The sequence below is a fragment of the Pituophis catenifer genome, unplaced genomic scaffold, assembly GCF_029215685.1.
Source record: "Pituophis catenifer annectens isolate HBS135680 unplaced genomic scaffold, rPitCat1.0.hap2 SCAF_15, whole genome shotgun sequence".
Taxonomy (NCBI): domain Eukaryota; kingdom Metazoa; phylum Chordata; class Lepidosauria; order Squamata; family Colubridae; genus Pituophis; species Pituophis catenifer.
Window position 1 is genome coordinate 2,793,764 of NW_027256895.1, and position 20,240 is coordinate 2,814,003.

Genomic DNA, 20,240 nt, shown 5'->3' on the forward strand with positions numbered 1-20,240 from the left:
CCTGGTCGTCGGTTGATGGGAGACCTGCGGAGGGAAAAAGATTCATTTCGTTGGGACACTAACACCATTATTTGTCAATGGGTCGAACACAAATATTTGACCTATTTCCATTCTACCCAGCTTCGTGTAGGTGAGAACCTGTTTTCCAGTATAATAAAATCAGCTAAGTGCGTAGGGAAAAAAACTGAAGAAGAAGAACAGGAAGTCTTCTCCATATAACATCAAAATGGGAACCTACCATGCCCATTATCTTCCAGACTTTTAAATAGTTCAAATCCCTGCAATATCTCCAAATTACCTTTGTTGTGACTCCGGCTCCCGAGCCTGTCCTCACGGAGGAAGATGACTCTGAAAGTGATGGGGAGGAACTGACAAGGCCTTCCTCTCCAGGACCCTCCTTTCTGGCAACGCCTCAGGTTCCAGCTGAAGGCCAGGAGGAAAGCATGTCGGGGCCCCCACTAATAGGGAGTGATGAAGATCAATCTTGGATTGATCCCAGGCAGCGTCGGAGGGAGAGGCGTGCGCAGCAAAGGAAGAGGTGGGGAAGGGCCAGAGATTTCTGAGTCACTGAGTCACACCCCACAGGGGATAAAAGTGGGTGGGTTTGCTTTGCAGGCTCTGTGACGGACAAAAACTGCATATCGTGAGCTTCGGATGGGATATTTTTCGGAATTAAGGCTTGGACTTTGTGAATGACTTCTGACTACTCTTGGTTTGGTTGCCCCAGCAACGGACTACAGATACGCTGACTCCTGTTTCTAGAGGTGATAAGAAACTTGGCAGGCATTCGGAAAGTAGCTGCCAGAATTTTCATCTGCCAAAGGGATTCAGGTCGGCTTGTAAAAATAAATTACTGTAGACGTCTTTTGCTCGTGTGTTTGCCTATGTGAGGTGGGGGGACAGAACAACTTTTTTTGGTTGTTCGAACATCTAGAGATGGGGCGTTCAGCTGGATTTTTGTGGTTCGGATATGCCAACCCTTCCTTTAAGTGGGTGCCATATTGGGCACGGGGGGGGGGAGGATTTTGAAGAGCCGTCCTCCCTTCACCCCTAACCAGCTGTCATTGTCACCGATGCAAATGAAGTTCCTCTTTCTTCAGAATTTGTGTTCCTGTTCCTGTCATTCCAAGAAACGTTGATCTGACAGTTGTCATCTCCAGGATGGGTGGGGAGGAGATTGGGCCATGGGGTGGGGCTGGCCTGGGAGAACGATGGTCTTATAAGCAGGGAAAGTCTGACACGTATTATAGTCTCCATTCTTGAGGACCGAAGCGCATCCTGCAGAAGGTTGATTGCCATCATGGCTGCATACAAGGTGCGGGTGGCGACGGGCAACGATTGTGATTCGGGTACCTTGGATTTAATTTCCCTCACCTTGGTGGGCACTGAAGGCGAGAGTCCGAAAACCAATCTGGACGCCCGGAGTCATCGTCTCTGCCGAGGCATGGTGAGTTGATGGATCCTACCCTAGATGCCTTCAAAAGTTAGACCTTCTCCCTTTGTACCTCGGAGGGCTGCAGGGAGGGAAGGAGGGAGGGAGAGAGGGGGAGTGGGAGAAGGAGAGAGAGAGAGGGATCCTGTCAATGCTATGGACAGAAAATGGGCTTCAGCAATTAAAAACAATGAACAAGTAATCAGGGAAACTTCTTGCCTCCAGAAGTCGTGAATGCTCCAACATTGGAAGTTTTTAAGAAGAGGTTGCACAACTATTTGTCGGAAATGATACAGGGTTTCCTGCCTGAGTAGGGGGTTGGACTAGAAGACCTCCAAGGTCCCTGTTATTCTATTCTATTCTATTCTATTCTATTCTATTCTATTCTATTCTATTCTATTCTATTCTATTCTATTCTATTCTATTCTATTCTATTCCATTCCATTCCATCTATCCTATCCTATCCTATCCTATCCTATCCTATCCTATCCTATCCTATCCTATCCTATCCTATCCTATCCTATCCTATCCCATTCCATATTTTCTATTCTATTCTATTCTATTCTATTCTATTCTATTCTATTCTATTCTATTCTATTCTATTCTATTCTATTCTATTCTATTCTATTCTATTCTATTCTATTCTATTCCATTCCATTCCATTCCATTCCATTCCATATTTTCTATTCTATTCTATTCTATTCTATTCTATTCTATTCTATTCTATTCTATTCTATTCTATTCTATTCCATTCCATTCCATTCCATTCCATTCCATATTTTCTATTCTATTCTATTCTATTCTATTCTATTCTATTCTATTCTATTCTATTCTATTCTATTCTATTCTATTCTATTCCATTCCATTCCATTCCATTCCATTCCATTCCATATTTTCTATTCTATTCTATTCTATTCTATTCTATTCTATTCTATTCTATTCTATTCTATTCTATTCTATTCTATTCTATTCTATTCCATTCCATTCCATTCCATTCCATTCCATTCCACTCCGTATTTTCTATTCTGTTCTGTTCTGTTCTGTTCTGTTCTGTTCTGTTCTGTTCTATTCCATTCCATTCCATTCCATTCCATTCCATTCCATTCCATTCCATTCCATTCCATATTTTCTATTCTATTCTATTCTATTCTATTCTATTCTATTCTATTCTATTCTATTCTACTCTACTCTATTCTATTCTATTCTATTCTATTCCATTCCATTCCATTCCATTCCATTCCATTCCATTCCATTCCATTCCATTCCATTCCATTCCATATTTTCTATTCTATTCTATTCTATTCCATTCCATTCCATTCCATTCCATTCCATTCCACTCCACTCCACTCCACTCCACTCCACTCCGTATTTTCTATTCTATTCTGTTCTGTTCTGTTCTGTTCTGTTCTGTTCTGTTCCGTTCCGTTCCGTTCCGTTCTGTTCCGTTCCATTCCATTCCATTCCATTCCATATTTTCTATTCTATTCTATTCTATTCTATTCTATTCTATTCTATTCTATTCTATTCTATTCTATTCTATTCTATTCTATTCTATTCTATTCCATTCCATTCCACTCCACTCCACTCCACTGGCCTTGGCCTATTCCTTGCAACAGCACGCTTAATTGAAGAATTCCAACAGATTCCTCCCACGTTAATCTCGCAAGCCTGTGCATGCCTGCTCAGCAGTAAATTAAACTCCGTGGAACTCCCTGATCGATTGCAAAAGTTGGCTCTGCTTTTTCCATTCTGCGTCTGGGTACATCTGGTGGTGGGTCCTCTCCTGCAGAAGAAATCAAGATGGCTTCAGAGATCCTTGCCAGCCACCGGTGGGGAGGGATCTGCCAGGGATCCAGTTTGTGACTTCACCATTGCTGGCATCCTTGTTTGCGCAGGCCGAAAGCTGGATTTGTAACCCGGCTAAAATCGAACGTAGGTAGACTTGGAAATGAGTCAGTGGGGACATGATGTGGACAGGTCCTTTAACCGTGGTTGGGGAGCATATTTTGGTGGCCAAGTTAACAAGACGTGGTCTTTCTTTCTTTCTTTCTTTCTTTCTTTCTTTCTTTCTTTCTTTCTTTCTTTCTTTCTTTCTTTCTTTCTTTCTTTCTTTCTTTCTTTCTTTCTTTCTTCACTTCGGCTGAATTATGACCAAAAGTCGGTTTCTGCCGATCATTTCCACGTTGCGAAATTTGGCTCTTCTCGCCTTGGAGGAGGCGGACTTGCAAACGGTGTTTGCTTTCCCTCGTTGGAAGAAACAGTCTTTTGAATGTTTCTGTTTGTTCCTGATTGCACAACACTGTGGGGTTCCAACACAAAGGTTGTATGTGTTTCCAGACTGGAGGTTTTTAAGAAGAGACCGAACAAGCATTTATCTGAAATGATATAATGTCTTCTCTTTGAACAGGGGGTCGGACTACAAGACCTCCAAGGCAGAGGTGCTATTCAGCAGGTTCTAACAGGTTCGGGAGAACCTGTAGCGGAAATTTTGAGTAGTTCGGAGAACTGGCAAATACTACCTCTGGCTGGCCCCGGAGTGGGGTGGATATGGGGATTTTGCGATATCCTTCCCCCAGGAGACGAGAGGGAATGGGGATTTTGCGGTATCCTTCCCCTGGAGTCGGGAGGGAATGGGGATTTTGCAGTATCCTTCCCCTGGAGTGGGGAGAGAATGGGGATTTTGCAGTATCCTATCCCTGGAGTGGGGAGGGAATGGGGATTTTTGCAGTATCTTTCCCCTGGAGTGGGGAGGGAATGGGGATTTTTGCAGTATCCTTCCCCCAGGAGACGAGAGGGAATGGGGATTTTGCAGTATCCTACTCCTGGAGTGGGGAGGGAATGGGGATTTTGCAGTATCTTTCCCCTGGAGTGGGGAGGGAATGGGGATTTTTGCACTATCCTTCCCCTGGAGTGGGGAGGGAATGGGGATTTTGCAGTATCCTTCCCCTGGAGTGGGGGAGGGAATGGGGATTTTGCAGTATCTTTCCTCTGGAGTCGGGAGGGAATGGGGATTTTGCAATATCCTACCCCTGGAGTGGGGAGGGAATGGGGATTTTGCACTATCCTTCCCCTGGAGTGGGGAGGGAATAGGGATTTTTGCAGTATCCTACCCCTGGAATGGGGTGGGAATGGGGATTTTGCAGTATCCTTTCCGTGCCATGCCCACCAAGCCACGCCCACCAAGGCACACCACGCCCACCAAGGCACGCCCACAGAACTGGTAGTAAATAAAAATTGAATTCCACCACTGCTCCAAGGTCCATTCCAACTCTGTTATTCTAAAAGCGTGAGAAATCTGGGAGTTGAAGTCCACTCTTCTTAAAGTTTCCAGAGTTGGAAAACACTTCCAAAATAATTGAAGGATACATCACCTGCCCCTTAATTTCTCCTCACCACAGCCAAAATTAGTGGTTCCCCCTCCCACATCCAAATATTCCAGGCTTAGCAGAGAATGGAAGGGTGAGTAGAACCGGCAAGAAAGTCCTCTACAGAACCTGTTGAGGTTCTTCAAACTTATGAAGCTCTCTTTTATTTTCCACGGTGCCTCTCTGGATGTTTCCATCAATGGCAGGAGACCGAATACAAAATCACTTGTGAACACCACCTAGGAGAGATCATTCTCCTCCGTCTCCAAAAAGAGGCTTTGAGCAAAGATAAATCAGACAGCTGGTATTGTAATTTTGTTGTGGTGACGTCGGCCGAGGAGGTGTCCTACAACTTCCCTTGCTACCAGTGGATAGAGGACTCCGGGCCACTAGAGCTCAGAGAAGGAACTGGTAAGTAGGTCTACTCAAGGGGAAGAGGGGAAGTTGCTGCCTTCAGGTTCCCATCTACGCTCAGCAAAGGTAATCCTTGCCACCATTGAGCCCAACATTTCTGTGGCTAAACAAGACATTTGTTCAGTGAGGTCGGCTCCATTTTACGACCTCTCTTGCCTGGATTCTCTAAGCGAATCTGTCAGGGTAATGATTTCAGCTCCATCGAGCTTCACGAAAACCTAGGCAGACAAACCGCTGTTGAGAAGGTCTTTAGACCGGAACCATCTTGCATGGACGGGGGAGAGAGAGAGGTGCCTCAGAAGACTAAAGAGGAACAGGCAAGTTCCTCGAACAGTCGGAGGCAGCTCTTTGACCCAGTGGTGGGGGAGGTGGCCATTATGTCCGCTACAAGCTGGGGCAATCAGACTAAGAGATGTGCAGGAGCAGAGACTTGAACAGAGTATTGTTACCGGGTGAGTAATTGGCCAACTCACAGGTCCAGGATCTACTCTGAGAGATCTCTTTAGGAGGCAGCTGGTTCCTCTGGCTAACCTCCGACTTGGTTGATCTCCCCGCAGCGAAGACACCAGCCATGGATCACCTGCCGAGGTTACAACAACATCGGAAGGAAGAGCTTCAGCAAAAACAGGGTATCTACAGGTGGGTGCAATTTAGGGGCTGCCCTGAGGTATCCATGGGAAAGGGGACTGGTCCCCCCAAAAATCAAGATTGAAACTCTCAACACTGTAAGAAAGAGTTGGCATTCTTGGCCATGGTCGCCATATTGACTTTTTTGATCAACAAGGGGCTCTCTGATACTGCTAGTTTGAATCACGGATCTCAGAAAAGCAAGGAAGACTTCCTTTTGTGTATGCGTGGTGTATCTAATGTCCGATGACACATTCTGATTTAGAATTAGATTTATAATTCTTTTTGGCCAAGTGTGTTTGGACACACAAGAAATTTGTCTTCGGTGCATAAGCTCTCAGTGTACATAAAAGCTACAAGTGATCAATCACGATCATAGTCCTCATAAATACTGTGTTTTCCCAAAATAGGATCTACCCCGAAAATAAGCCCTAGCCCAATTTACACACATGCACCTAATATAAGCCCTACCCCAAAATGAGCCCTAGTGAAGGGGGGGTGAGCGTGGCCAGCATAGGAGGCAACAAGCATGCATGGGCTGATGGTGTCTGGCAACAGCCCGCACAGCACAGGTGAGTTGAGTATCTGTGCAAGCAGCAGGAGGAAGCAGAGACACGGGAGGAGGGGTGGAGCCAGGCGATCAGGACATGCTGTGTGGGCCACGGGAAAACTGAGTGGTGGTGGACCGAAGCGGCAGGCAGCTGTGGGTAGCTCATCTTCGCGCAGCGACATTGGCAGCAGACATATTGTGTCCTGTTGGCCGCTGGCCCCTCCAGCAGCTGGATCAGATGAGGAGGTGGTGTGGGAGTCAGGGTCAGCATCAAGGCAACCTGAGAGCTCCGAGGGGGAAGAGGGAATGGAGCTGTCAGAGAGAGAGAGACAGAGGTGGGGGCTGGGCCGCCCGTCAGCCCTCAGATGGAGAGTCAACAGCCCCCAGGTCTGGAGGTGGCTGATGAGGAAGAGGAGGAACAGCTGGGCCCAGTGTCTAATGCGCAGATGCTCAGAAAGCAGAGGAGAGGAGAGCAGCAGAAATCTATGGGCCGGTCCTCTGGACGGAAGAGCCACTGCTGCTAGGGAAGCCCCACCCTAGCTCTGGGGATAAAAGGCAGGGGGCGGAGATGAATAGATGTGGCAGACAACTATTCATCTCCCTGTCAGACAGTCTTCTTAACCTGCGGTAAGAGAGAAACTTTTTACCGGGGCTGCTGGCGCTCCTAATAAAGGAATAATTGCTTCAGCTGTAGAGGGTTTGTCGTGTTTGGAGAGCTGGGTCAGAACAAGACAGAAGCAGAGGCGTGGGAGAGGTAGGCAAACTGGACGTGCCATGTGGGCCATGGGAAAGCTGAGCGACAGTGAGCCAGAGTAGCGGCCGGCCGCAGGAGGGTCATCTTCGAGTCTCTTGGCTTGCCTGCAGCGCACGCGGTGTGTCAGAATTGCCTGCCTTTTGCTCCACGTGACAGGATTGCCTGCCTTCCCCTCCATGCCTTCTGCTCTGCGCCGACAAAGGGATCGGCAGGCTGCAGCTGCTGTCAAATTCCGTCGGTCCTTGCACGCTTGCTGACTCTTGTGTGCACGCCTGGAGGTGGGGTGCCCAGCCGGGCCGATCATTTTGAAATTGTGTTTCTCCAAAAATAAGACCTAGTGCCATGATGGTGAACCTATGGCACGCGTACCACAGGTGACACATGTAGCCATATCGGTGGGCACGCGAGCTCAGCTCCGGTGCACATGTGCGTGCTGGCCAGCTGATTTTCAGGCCTTCTGGGCCCACTGGAAGTAGGGAAACAGACTGTTTCCTACCTCCGGAGGACCTGGGGTGGTGGTGGTGGGGGAAGTCCCGTTTTTCACTTTCCCCAGGTTCCAGAGCCTTTCTAGGAGCCCGGGAGGGCAAAAACAGCTTTCCCCACCACCCCCTGGAGGCTCTCCGGAGGACGGAAATGGCCCGTTTGCCAACTTCCGGTGGGACCTTTTGGCACGCGATGGCAAAAAGGTTAGCTATCACTGACCTAGTGTGTTGTGGCTCCATTACCTGAGCCTGTGTCATCGGCAGGAGAGGACTCCGAGAGTGAAGGAGAGGAGTTGGCAAGGCCTCCCTCTCCAGGACCCTCCTGTCTGGCAATGCCTTCAGTGTCCGCCGAAGGGCAAGAGATAGGGCCGGGGCCAAGCACATCCATGCAGCCACAGATGGACAGTGATGAGGGTAATGAGTCTTGGCTGGATCCACGCCAGCGTCACAGAGATAAGCGCGCGCAACAGAAGAAAAGGCGTGCCCAAGATTAGGTTGAGTCACTGGACCACATCCCACAGGGTATAAAAGGGAGCGTGGTGGCCAGTCAAACCTTGTGACGAACAAAGCTGAAAGCTTCCACGCCATTCTGCATTGCCGGACTTTTGCTATAGACTTTGCTGGATTATCTCTGGACTTGATTGACTCTGTAATTATTGAGCTGTTTCTTTTGATGTACCAGACGCAGGGAGAAGTTATCTCTCCTCTTCGTAAGTAATAAACTCTTTGGTAGGCAGCCATTAGGTTGTTGCCAAGTTCCGTTATCTTAAGGAAAAGGATTTTGCCGGCTGGTTTGGTCTTTAACGCTTGAACGTCTGTTGGTGTGTGTGCATGTGGGGCAGGGACAGAACATAGTGCTTATTTTGGGACCCAAAAGGAAATAAGACCAGGTCTTATTTTCAGGGAAACACCGATACATTCAACATGAATCTTAAGATACAACACTCAGTGATCGTCGGAGGATACTAAATAAGCAATCAGCAAAAATCATATACCGTGTTTCCCCGAAAATAAGACCCTGTCTTATATATTTTTTTTTGGAACCCTGAAATAAGCGCTTGGCCTTATTGCCATGCGCTCAAAAGCCCGATTGGGCTTATTATCAGGGGACGTCTTATTTTGGGGGAAACAGGATACTAGGGAACTAAATAAAACAATATAAATCGTAAAGATATAAGCAACAAAGCTATAGTCGTAAGTCGAAAAGGAGATAGGTAATAGGAAGGATGAAAAGAATAATAGTAATACAGTCTTAGGAAATAGTTTGACAATTAGTATGACAATTAGTTGTTTAGCAGAGCGATGGCATTCGGGAAAAAAATCTGTCCTTGTGTTCTGTTGTGTTCTGTTGTTGTGCTAGTTGTTCTGGTGTGCCCTGCTCTATAGCATCGTTTTAAGGGTAGAAGTTGAAACAATTTTATGTCCAGGATGTGAGAGGTCTGTAGATATTTTCACAGCCTACTTTATCCTACTTGTAAGCAGGGATTTATAAATCTTATGCATTTGGGATTGGTTAAGATTTATCAGATTTATCCTGCTTGTAAGCAGCAAAATCGGAGGTGCCATTTTCCGAAATATTTTTCAGGCGGAAAAAAAATATTCTTCCTTTGGGTGATTGTGTTTGCCCAGAATCCCCCCCCCTTTCTTATTGCGGTATAGTTGGGTTTTTTTTCATGTCGCAGCTCCAAGATACTCTAAAAGAAAAAAACCTTAACAGTTGACACAAGAGGAAAAATGTTCCGAAAAAGAACTTTTTAAGGAAAGAAATGGGAGAATAATCTGTTGTGACCTAAGCTTCCTCATTACAATACACAATTAGTTCCCCAAAAAAACCTATTGTCAGGTTTTCAGGCTGTCTTCAAAGAAATTGCATCGCAAGCAAAGTCTTTTATAAAACAAATTTCCATTTTATTAAGCACAGTACTTTTTACACCGACTCGTTGCAGCCGGCACTGACGTGCTGCCCCAAAACCCCTCCTCTTCCTTCCCCCACTCCTCTGCATTCATTGGCCATCTTCCCAATCATTCACCCCTAATCTACTGTTCCAATTCAAAGAATTTCCCCCCTCCCATCCATCTCCTAGGGGACATTATCTCCAGGGGAAATAAGTAGGTGAAAGGCAACTGTCCCGTTGCAGACGCCTGCATTCTCCTTCTTATGTCAGCACTAGGATAAATGCATCTTGATGTGCTGACACCTATTTTATTGTAACAGCTGAGAATTACTTTCATTCCCAGCTGAGTCCCAATTAGTTGCCAAAGAAGTCCTTCGGGATAATCACCAACCTTCATCTTCTTTGACACCCTGCCAAAGGCCTTATTTGGCAAAGCCCCACGAAGTTCAGAAACAAACAAGAGATGCCGACTGGAAACAGAGTTAGCAACATTGCTTTCCTGCAAAAAGGCCCAAGGGCCTTTGTTTCTCTTTTAAGCCTTATGGGAGGGGCCAATCATCACCTGGTTTTACTCCTGAGTCGTCCCTTTTGCTTTAGCTGCTCTTCCCTTCTGGCAGTTCTGCTCATGCATGCACTAGGAACAAGCTCCTCCTGTTCCTCTACCTCTCTGCTGTCCGACTCTGGGGGCTCCGGAGTCTGTGCATCACTCCCAGATGGCCCTGGCCCCATCTTTGCCTCCGAGGCAGAGCCCTCGTCTGGGCCTTCCCCAGATTCCAGGACTGGCCCATGTTCCTCCCCAGCCTCCTCACTGTGTGACTCCGCTGCCAGCTCCGCAGGCTGCACAACATAATCTCAGAAAAATCTCTTGTGAAATGTTAGTTCTACAGAGAGGCGTCCAAATAACACCGCTCAAAACACCTTAATTGTGCCATCAAAGGTTGTATGTTAAAACGGGGCAGGGCAAGATGGCCACCATCTTGATTTTTTTTTGCCCTACTCCTTGGAATCCTCTGGTTCTCCATAACAACTAACGTTGGCTGCTTTAGGTGGAAGGAGTTTGCTCCGGAAGTGCCATACTGCCTGGACGTCAAGTCGATGGAGGAGCTGGAGACCAACGTCAAATTTTCCTGCATCAAAGCGGCCATCTTCCAGGAAAACGCAAAACGCAAGTAGGTTTCGTGAAGGATTCAAAAGAACCTCTCTCGTTTTCGATGTCTAACGAACTTTATTTTGAAATGAAGGTATTTTAAACTGATTGTCTTGTCTGGTTGGGCATGGCTTATTTTGTGGGCATAGCTTGATGGTCATGTGACAATTCTTTAGGATTTAGCAGAGGTACTGGTCTACCAGGCTTTTAACTGCTTGCAGAGCTGTACTGGTCTACTCATTTGTTTTTGGAGGCACTGGTCTACTCATTTGTTTTTGGAGGCACCAGTCTACTCATTTGTTTTTGGAGGCACCGGTCTACTCATTTGTTTTTGGAGGCACCGGTCTATTCATTCGTTTTTGGAGGCATCGGTCTACTCATTCGTTTTTGGAGGCACCGGTCTACTCATTCGTTTTTGGAGGCACCGGTCTACTCATTCGTTTTTGGAGGCACCGGTCTACTCATTCGTTTTTGGAGGCACCGGTCTACCACCACACTGGCTTTTAACACTGATCAGCTGTAGGGCGGCCCTTTGAAGCCCCGCGGCAAGAGTTTAAACAGTTGTTTTCCTTCTAGCCAATCAGCTGGGACTCAGGAGGCAGCAATAGATTGGGGGTGGGGCCGAATAAAAGGTAAGAATAATGCGGGGGGGGGCGGCGGGCCCAGCTCCCGAACAAAGAGACTGGTTCGGTGACGTCATATCGTCACCGCTACCGGCTCGGCCGAACCGGGCCGAACCGGGAGGAACCCACCATTGGTTCAGGGGCACCGAAAAACCTTGGTCTGTCTAAGCAAGGACGGTCTTTAGGGGTATCAATAGAAGAGAATATTTGTAGCTCAGGGTTGAGCTGTGGTGGTACTTGGTGGTCTCTGAACTTGGGACATTCCCTGCAGATGCTTCTTGACCCAACTAGGGAATGTCATCAGTGCTAGAAGGGAGTGGGGTTTGCAAGGAGGAGGAAGGGGGGAGGAGGAGGACTCCAGGGGCCTTGGTGGTCTTTGAACGTAGTGGTTTCCCTGTAGACGTTTCAGGACCCAATTAGGAAACATCACCAGTAGTAGAGCGAGGGGGGTTTGCAAGGAGGAGGAAGAGGAAGGGGAAGAGGAGGAGGAGGAGGAGTAGGTAACCTCATCAGGTACCGTAGGAGGCATGTCTGACCTACCCAATCCTGCTTTTCTATTTGTCTCAGAGCGGTGGAACTCAAGCTGAAGGGCTATTCGGATCGCCAAGAATCCTGGGAGAACCTGGAGGACATCAAGAAGGTTTTCTGGTTTAACAAGACCGAGATGTCAGGTAATGACAACGGGATGCTCATTAGAAGTGGCACCTGACAGATCCTCCTTCTGCTAATTTCTAATGAAGAGAAGGACTAGGGGGGACATGACGGCGGCCTTCCAATATTTGAGGGTCTGTCACAGAGCAGAAGGGGTCAACCTTTTCTCCAAAGCACCTGAAGGTAGGAGAAGAAGCAACAGATGGAAACAAATCAAGGAGAGAAGCAACCTGGAATTAAGGAGAAACTTCCTGACAGTGAGGGCAATTAATCAGTGGAAGAAGCTTGCCACCAGATGTTGTGGATCTGGTGGCATCACGGGAGGTTATCAAAAAAAAAATTGGACAACCATTTGTCTGAATTGCAAAAGGGTTTCCTGCATGAGCTGAAGGTTGGATGAAGTCCTCTGAGGTCCCTCCCAACTCTGTTACTCTGTATTCCTTGTTCCAGAACATGTCACGGAATATTGGAAGAGGGACGAATTCTTCGCCTATCAATTCTTAAATGGGCTGAACCCAACCGTCATCCGGTTATGTACCAAGATCCCGTCTAATTTTCCTGTGACCCAAGAGATGGTCGCCAGATCGCTGGGTGACTCCACCACCCTGCAGGAGGAGCTGAATGTAAGGACGGTGGTACTTCATGCTTTCAGGGGACCTTCTTGGGAGACACACATGCACACACACACACACAGTCTTCCTGGAAAGGAAGCCATTTGATCGCCCTACTTCTCCTCACTTCCATGTCTGAGTTTCTTCTTCTTGGTTCTCCCCAGAAGCAAAGGATCTTCCTGGTGGACTACCACATCTTGGAAGACCTTTCTCCAGGGTTGAATAATGGACGTCTTCAGCATATAGCAGCTCCATTGTGTTTGCTACACTGGTCCTCTGAAGGACATCTCATGCCTCTGGCCATCCAGGTAAGATGTCTCCCATCCATCCATCCATCCATCCATCCATCCATCCATCCATCATCCATCCATCCATCCATCCATCCATCCATCCATCCATCCATCCATCCGTCCAGTCATCCATCCAATCATCCATCCATCCATCCATCCATCCATCCATCCATCCATCCATCCGGTCATTCAAGCATCCATCTGTCCATCCATCCATCCATCCATCCATCCATCCATCCATCCATCCATCCATCCATCCATCCAGTCATCCATCCAGTCATTCAATCATCCATCCATCCATCCATCCATCCATCCATCCATCCATCCATCCATCCATCCACCCAATAGATTGACTTCTGTTCTTTTTCCCAGCTCAGCCAGTCTTCCTCATCTCCCATCTTCCTGCCCAACGATCCGGAATGGGACTGGATCCTGGCCAAGACCTGGGTGCGCAATTCGGACTTCCACATCCACCAGGTGCTCACCCACCTGCTCCGGACGCACCTGCTGGCAGAAGTGTTCACCATGGCGACTCTCCGCCAACTTCCGATGTGCCATCCTCTCTACAAGGTAGGCCTTCATTTTTCAACCCTGGTAGAAATCATGGGCTTTGGTCCAACTCTTGGTTCATTCGAGCCACCTTCCAGGCCATCCCATAATTTTCAGGGGTTGGTATGGCTTTGAGAAGATGAGAAGATATTAGTGAAGAAAATGCTTCTTCTCTTGATCTTTTCTTTGGTAGCTTCTGATCCCTCACACCCGCTTCACTCTTCACATCAACACCTTGGCAAGGACCCTCCTGGCTGCCAAAGGCGGAGTCTTCGATAGGGTAAGGTGGTCTTCAGTTCATCAGAGGAGATGGGTTTTCGGGGATGTCCATGGGATGTCCACCTGACAACTGGGGTTCCCTCTTCCTCTTCTCTTTCTCCTTCTAGGTAACTGGCATTGGGTTTGAGGTCTTCATGATGTCCATGGGATGTCCTTCTGACAACTGGGGTTCCCTCTTCCCCTTCTCCTTCTAGGCAACTGGAATTGGGTTTGATGTCTTCATGGTGTCCATAAGATGTCCATCTGACAACTGGGCTTCTTGTTCTTGTTCTCCTTCTAGGCAACTGGCACTGGGTTTGAGGGTTTGATCCAGCTGCTGCAGAAGGGGATGGCGTCCACCACATATTCCTCCCTTTGTCTCCCAGAAGACATCAAGGCTCGTGGAATGTCTTCCTTGCCCAACTATCACTACAGAGATGATGGCCTGAAGATCTGGGCAGCTGTAGAGAGGTCAGTCAAGGGGGATTCTGGTTGGGCACTTTCCCTGGTCTATCAGGTCTATCCTTCAGGAGCCTTGCAGCTCTGAGAACTGAAGCTTGTTGTCTGAAGGCTACTGTTGAGGTGCTTCACTTGGAGGTTTCTTTCACCCGTGTCTCTGATCTCCTCTGGGTTTGAATCCTGTCCTCCGCTCACCTACCCACATGGCTTTGTGGTGCTCTCTTAGTGTGGTTATTTCCTTGCAAATGTTTTATGACCCAACTAGGTAACGTCATCAATGTTAGAAGGGAATGGGGTTTGCAGAGTAGAGGAGAAAGAGAAGAGGAAGAGGAAAAGGAAGAAAAAGAGGAGGAGGAGGAGAAGGAAGAGGAGGAGGAGGAGAACAGCAGGAGGATTGTAGAGCCTTTGTGCTCTCTGAGCTTGGTTGTTTTCTTGCAGATGTTTCATGACCCAAGAAGGTAACGCCATTATTGGGGTATTGTCTACTGCTTGATCGTTGGCGTAGAATTAATCTTGGCATTAAACTCTGATTATCTGAATGTTGCTTGCTGGTGAGGAGGTGAAACTCCTCCTCCTCCTCCTCCTGCTCCTCCTCCTCTCCCTCCCCTTCTCATTACTCCTGTCCACAAGCCACACTTCCTTCTAGCACTGATGACGTTCCCTAGTTGCATCATAAAACATCTTCCAGAAAAGAACCAAGCTCAGAGAACACCAAGGACCCCACAGTCTACCTTCCCCTCCTTCTCCTTCTCCTTCTCCTTCTCCTTCTCCTTCTCCTTCTCCTTCTCCTTCTCTTTGTCCTGTCCTTGTCCTTGTCCTTGTCCTTGTCCTTGTCCTTGTCCTTGTCCTTGTCCTTGTCCTTGTCCTTGTCCTTGTCCTTGTCCTTGTCCTTCTCCTTCTCCTTCTCCTTCTCCTTCTCCTTCTCCTCCTTCTATTCTTCTTCTCCTTCTCCTTCTCCTTCTCTTTCTCCTTCTCCTTCTCCTTCTCTTTCTCCTTCTCCTTCTCCTTCTCCTTCTCCTTCTCCTTCTCCTTCTCCTTCTCCTTCTCCTTCTCCTTCTCCTTCTCCTTCTCCTTCTCCTTCTCCTCCTTCTCCTTCTCCTTCTCCTTCTCCTTCTCCTTCTCCTTCTCCTTCTCCTTCTCCTTCTCCTCCTTCTCCTCCTCTTCTCTACTGTGCAAATCCCACTCCCTTCTATCACTGATGATGTTATCTACTTGGGTCACGAAAACAACAACCAAGGTTCAGAGAGCACTAAGGACCTCCCCTATTGTTATTGGGTTGGATGTTGAAGGATTTTGGAATCCTTGATCTTCTGCAAGCCAGGTGTCAGAGTGTGTGACTGCTATTAGGAGACAACCAGGAGCAAAATACAGCACACAGAGACATAGACATTTAACAGTGGTTTTAACTCTACACGGAGGATTCTGCAAAATATACCGGACACAAGGAGAGAGAATACACCCTCTCCTGGCTGAAATTTATAAACACCTCTTAAAGGGGTAAAAGACTTGTGTGGACCCCATCAGAGTCTTAAAGAGACTCTGATTCATTCTCATTGCATCAGTCTTACCTGATTCATTCTCATTGCACCAATGCTGATTCATTCTCATTGCATCAGTCTTACCCGATTCATTCTCATTGCACCAATGCTGATTCATTCTCATTGCATCAGCCTCACATTCTCTTTAACTTCGGCTTCCTCCATTTATCTTGTTGTTCCTTAGGCAATGACCATGACCATATCTTTTGGTAATTACGGGGTTCATTCCCAACCCTAACCCTGACCCCGAGATTGGAGGATCTTAAATCATTCCTGCAGAATTCACGTTTCCTCTTTGGTTCTCCTTCTCAGCTTCGTCTCCAGCATGGTTGATTTATATTATAAGGCGGATTCTTCCATCCAGGAAGATCATGAGCTGCAGGGCTGGATCTACGAGATTTTTCAGAAAGGTTTCCTGGCTCGGAAAACTTCCGGTAAGGACCAGGCATTTCTCATTGAGCTTCTGGTACCACTATAAGTTCTGAGTAGTTGCAGCGTTTGTTTAACATTTCACCTGCTTTAGCTGTCCTTATTGTCAAGGTTCCAACAGATGTTCTAATTAACTCATGAGTCTCGAGCCAAGTTTCAAAACAAATCCAGTTATTTATTAGGAGCAACATGTCGGCATCTACTCCAATAAGTTCTACTCTGCCGCACGTAATTTACGGCTCAACTCTAACCCAGTTTCCCCCCTCCTCTCAGTCTGTGTCATCAATCACATTCTCCAACGAGGCACTCTCACGGGCTGTAGAAACACGCCTCACAAACCGGCTTTGGTAATCTGAGATCCAATGTGGGGAAGAAGGTATGCGTGGAATGTGCTCCCCGCTTGCTGCCCATGGCAACTTGAGAGCAGACTAGAAATGCTTTGTGAGTTGACACTTATATACCTTACTGGACGATTGTTATTGATAATTGATGCGTATTTCTCTTTTTCTTTTCCCAGGCATCCCTTCTTCATTCAGCACCGTGAAAGAAGTCAAAAAATTCCTGACCATGGTGATTTACACCTGCTCAGCACAGCATGCTGCTGTGAACAGTGGACAGGTAGTAAGAGGCCATGTCTTGGCGAGTTGCTAAACCCAATCAATCAGAACAGAGCTGGAAGGAGCCCTTGGAGGTCTTCTAATCTAGCCCCTTGCTTGAGTAGGAGAACTTATACCATTTTCGGACAGCTGGCTGTCCAGCCTCTTCTTAAAAACCTCCAATGAGGGAGCACCCACAACTTCTAGTGGCAAGCTGTTCCACCGGTGAATTGTTCTCACTGTCGGGAAATTTCTCCTGCTAGGTTGCTTCTCTCCGTGATTAGTTTCCGTCCATTGTCTCTTGTCCCGCCTTCCGATGCTTTCGAGTTCATTGAGTGTTTGACCTCGGGGGTTGGGGGGGGCGTGGCCAGCTTGACATCACTCGTGTTGGGGGCACCTGTGGTGGCCAAGTGCTAAGGCAGAACTTCCCTCAGACCGTCCCTCCCTCTCATTATAACCTTCCTTCCTTTGCAACCTTCCTTCCTTCCTTTGCATCCTTCCTTCCTTCGCATCCTTCGTTCCTTCCTTTGCATCCTTGCTTCCTTCTTTCCTTCCTTTGCATCCTTCCTTCCTTCCTTCGCATCCTTCCTTCCTTTGCATCCTTCCTTCCTTCCCATCCTTCCTTCTTTCCTTCCTTCCTTCCTTTGCATCCTTCCTTCCTTCTTTCCTTCCTTTGCATCCTTCCTTCCTTTGCATCCTTCCTTCCTTTCTTCGCATCCTTCCTTCTTTCCTTCCTTTGCATCCTTCCTTCCTTCTTTCCTTCCTTTGCATCCTTCCTTCCTTCCCATCCTTCCTTCTTTCCTTCCTTCCTTCCTTCCTTCCTTCCTTCCTTCCTTCCCATCCTTCCTTCTTTCCTTCCTTCCTTCCTTTGCATCCTTCCTTCCTTTGCATCCCTCCTTCCTTCCTTCCTTCCTTTGCATCCCTCCTTCCTTCCTTCCTTCCTTTGCATCCTTCCTTCCTTTGCATCCTTCCTTCCTTCCCTTCCTTCCTTCCTTCCTTCCTTCCTTCCTTCCTTCCTTCCTTCCTTCCTTTTCTTCTTTTTCCTTCCCTCTTCCTTCTCCTCTTTCCTTCTTTGCTCTCTTCCCATCTTCCCTTCTTTTTCTTTGCCTTTCCACTTCCCCTTTCTCCTTTCCTGCCCCTTCTTCCACGGTCCAATGCCAAAAGAGGAAACATTTTTCCTTTTGTTTCGCTTTTAGTTTGTTTCGCTAGCCCTCTGCCGGCAAAAATGGAGCCGGGGGCGGGGACGGGACGCTGGGATGCTGGGGCGCTGGGGTGCTAGCAGAGGACTTCAGGAGGCCGTTGCGGCCAAAAACGGAGCCTGGAAGGGCTACGCATGGTCCCCCTGAGCGCCGTTTTCGCTGGCAGAGGCCCCGCGGGTCAGTCCTTCATTGTTTCCAGGGTGGCCTAAGCATTCTAAGCATTCCGGATCTGGCCCATGGGCCTTGAGTTTGACGTCCCTGATTTAGCGAGTGAAGTTGCGACAGTGGGTTGATTGTTGGATTGTTGGATTGCAGTTTGAAGTCGGCGCCTGGATGCCGAACTTCCCTTCCTCCATGAGGGAGCCTCCCCCAAAAACCAAAGGCCAAGCGAGTCTGAAGAGCTACAAGGAAACCATTCCAGAGATCAACACGACGGCCACCATCCTCAGCACTCTGTGGCTTCTCAGTGCCCCGACAGGAGACATGGTGAGTGCATCTACCCTACTGATCTCAAGATGTCCAGAAGATCTCAAGTTGGTCTGAAAACGGTAAGGGCCACCTCCCTGGTGCTTCATGGACATGGGGTTGACGTCCAGAGTGGTGGAACACCTTGCTAAGGACCCTTAGGGAGATGCCTCCAGGTAGGCCATGCAATGGTCCTCTAAGAAGACTACTAAGAAGGTCTTCTAAGAAGATCTAGGGTCTCTACTTGAATGACAAATATGCTATCAACGGTGGGAAAAATGATACAGGCAAAGGAAAGGTAGTGGAGATCCTTCACAAGTAGATGACCCGGTGATAAGGCCCGTTAATATGTAACGTGGAGTTGGGTTAGGAAGACATGGGGGATGGGATGTTGGGAGGGGAAGTAGGATCGCCGTCTTGAAGGTTCATCCCAGAATATGGAATATATGGAATATCGAGGTTATAGGAAGGTCTGGGGGAAAAAATGACTGAATGGTAAGAGTAGATTGATCATGGGAGGTTGGGGAACCACCTGTCTGAGATACTTTAGTTTGGAGATGGTCTCCAAAGGTGGTCTCCATGGCCTGAATGGCATTTTTGATGGCTCAAGGAAAGAACTTCATTAGGTGAATAATTTCTCCTCCTCCTCCTCCTTGTCTGTCCCTTTTCCTTCCCTGGCTCTGTCTTCTCCATCCCTTCTTACCCTTCTCCTCCTCAACTATCTTCTCCTCCTTCCCTGTCTACTTTTCCACCTCCTTGTCTATCTTCTCCATTTCTTTTCCTCCTTCCCCTCCTCACCTGTCTTCTCCCTTCTCCTTTCTTCCTCCTCCTGCTTCCTTCCTCCATCCCATCTCCTTCTTCCCCTTCTTCTTTTTCTCCTCCTCCTCCACCCATCTCCTTTTCCTTCTCCTCCATCCCTTCTTCTTTTCTTTTTCTCTCCTCCTCCTTCTCCATTCCATCTCCATTTCCTTCTCAAACTACTTCTCCTTTTCCTTTTCCTCCATTCCTTCTTCCTTCTTTTCCTCCTTCTCCATCCCTTTTCTTTTTCTTTCTCCTCCTCCTTTTGCTCCTCCTCTTCCATCCCATCTCCTTTTCCTTCTCCATTTCCTCCCTCTGTCCCTTCTTTTCTTCTTCATCTTCCTTCTCCTCCCCATCCCTTCTTCTCCTTTTCCCTTCCCTTCCCCTTCTCCTCCTTCCTCCTCCTCCTTCTCCTCCTCCTCCCTCCTTCTTCTTTCTCCTCCTCCTCCATCCCATCTCCTTTTCCTTCTCCACCTCTTCTATCTCCATCCCTTCATCTTTTCTTTTTCGTCTTCCTTCTCCACCCCATCCCTTCTTCTCCTTTTCCCTTCCCTTCTCCTCCTTCCTCCTCCTCCTCTTCCTTTTTCTCCTCTTCCTCCATCCCATCTCCTTTTCCTTTTCCATCTCCTCCATCCCTTTCTTTTTCATCTTCCTTCTCCTCCCCATCCCTTCTTCTTCTCTTTTTCCCTTCCCTTCTACTACTTCTCCTTCCTCCTTCCTCCTCGTCTTCTCCTCCTTCCTCCCCCTCCATCCCATCTCCTTTTCCTTCTCCATCTCTTCACCCTCCGTTCCTTCTTTTCTTTTTCGTCTTCCTTCTCCGCCCCCATCCCTTCTTCTTCTCCTTTCCCCTCTCCTTCTCCTTCTTCTCCCTCCCTCCCTCCTCCTACAGATTCCCTTGGGTCAGTACCCCCACCATCATTTCACCGAGAGGGACCCCATCAACCTCATTACAGCCTTCCAAGCCCACCTGGGCAAGATTTCCAAGGAAATTAAGAAGAGGAATAAATCCCTCGCCAAGAAGGAGCGTCTCACCAAACAGGATGCGTCTCTTCTCGTTGCTTACAAATACCTCGATCCCGCTGAGATAGAGAACAGTGTCAGCATTTGA

General features: G+C 47.8%; 1 protein-coding gene across 1 annotated transcript; it reads left to right on the top strand.

The window, feature by feature from the left end:
* The first annotated feature begins 1,300 nt into the window (after positions 1-1,300).
* On the top strand, positions 1,301-20,240 carry LOC139324256 (polyunsaturated fatty acid lipoxygenase ALOX15B-like). The gene is made up of 14 exons (XM_070953974.1): positions 1,301-1,447; positions 5,004-5,208; positions 5,769-5,850; positions 10,566-10,688; positions 11,857-11,960; positions 12,391-12,563; positions 12,716-12,859; positions 13,214-13,411; positions 13,584-13,670; positions 13,950-14,119; positions 15,958-16,079; positions 16,592-16,692; positions 18,185-18,355; positions 20,022-20,240. The coding sequence occupies exons 1-14, from the start codon at positions 1,301-1,303 to the stop codon at positions 20,238-20,240; spliced, it is 2,046 nt and encodes a 681-aa protein (XP_070810075.1).

Coding starts and splice junctions, on each gene's coding strand:
- LOC139324256 (XM_070953974.1), top strand. CDS start 1,301: ATGGCTGCATACAAGGTGCGGGTGGCGACGGGCAACGATTGTGATTCG. Junction 11,961..12,390: donor TAACAAGACCGAGATGTCAG/GTAATGACAACG, acceptor TCCTTGTTCCAG/AACATGTCACGGAATATTGG. Junction 12,564..12,715: donor CCCTGCAGGAGGAGCTGAAT/GTAAGGACGGTG, acceptor GGTTCTCCCCAG/AAGCAAAGGATCTTCCTGGT.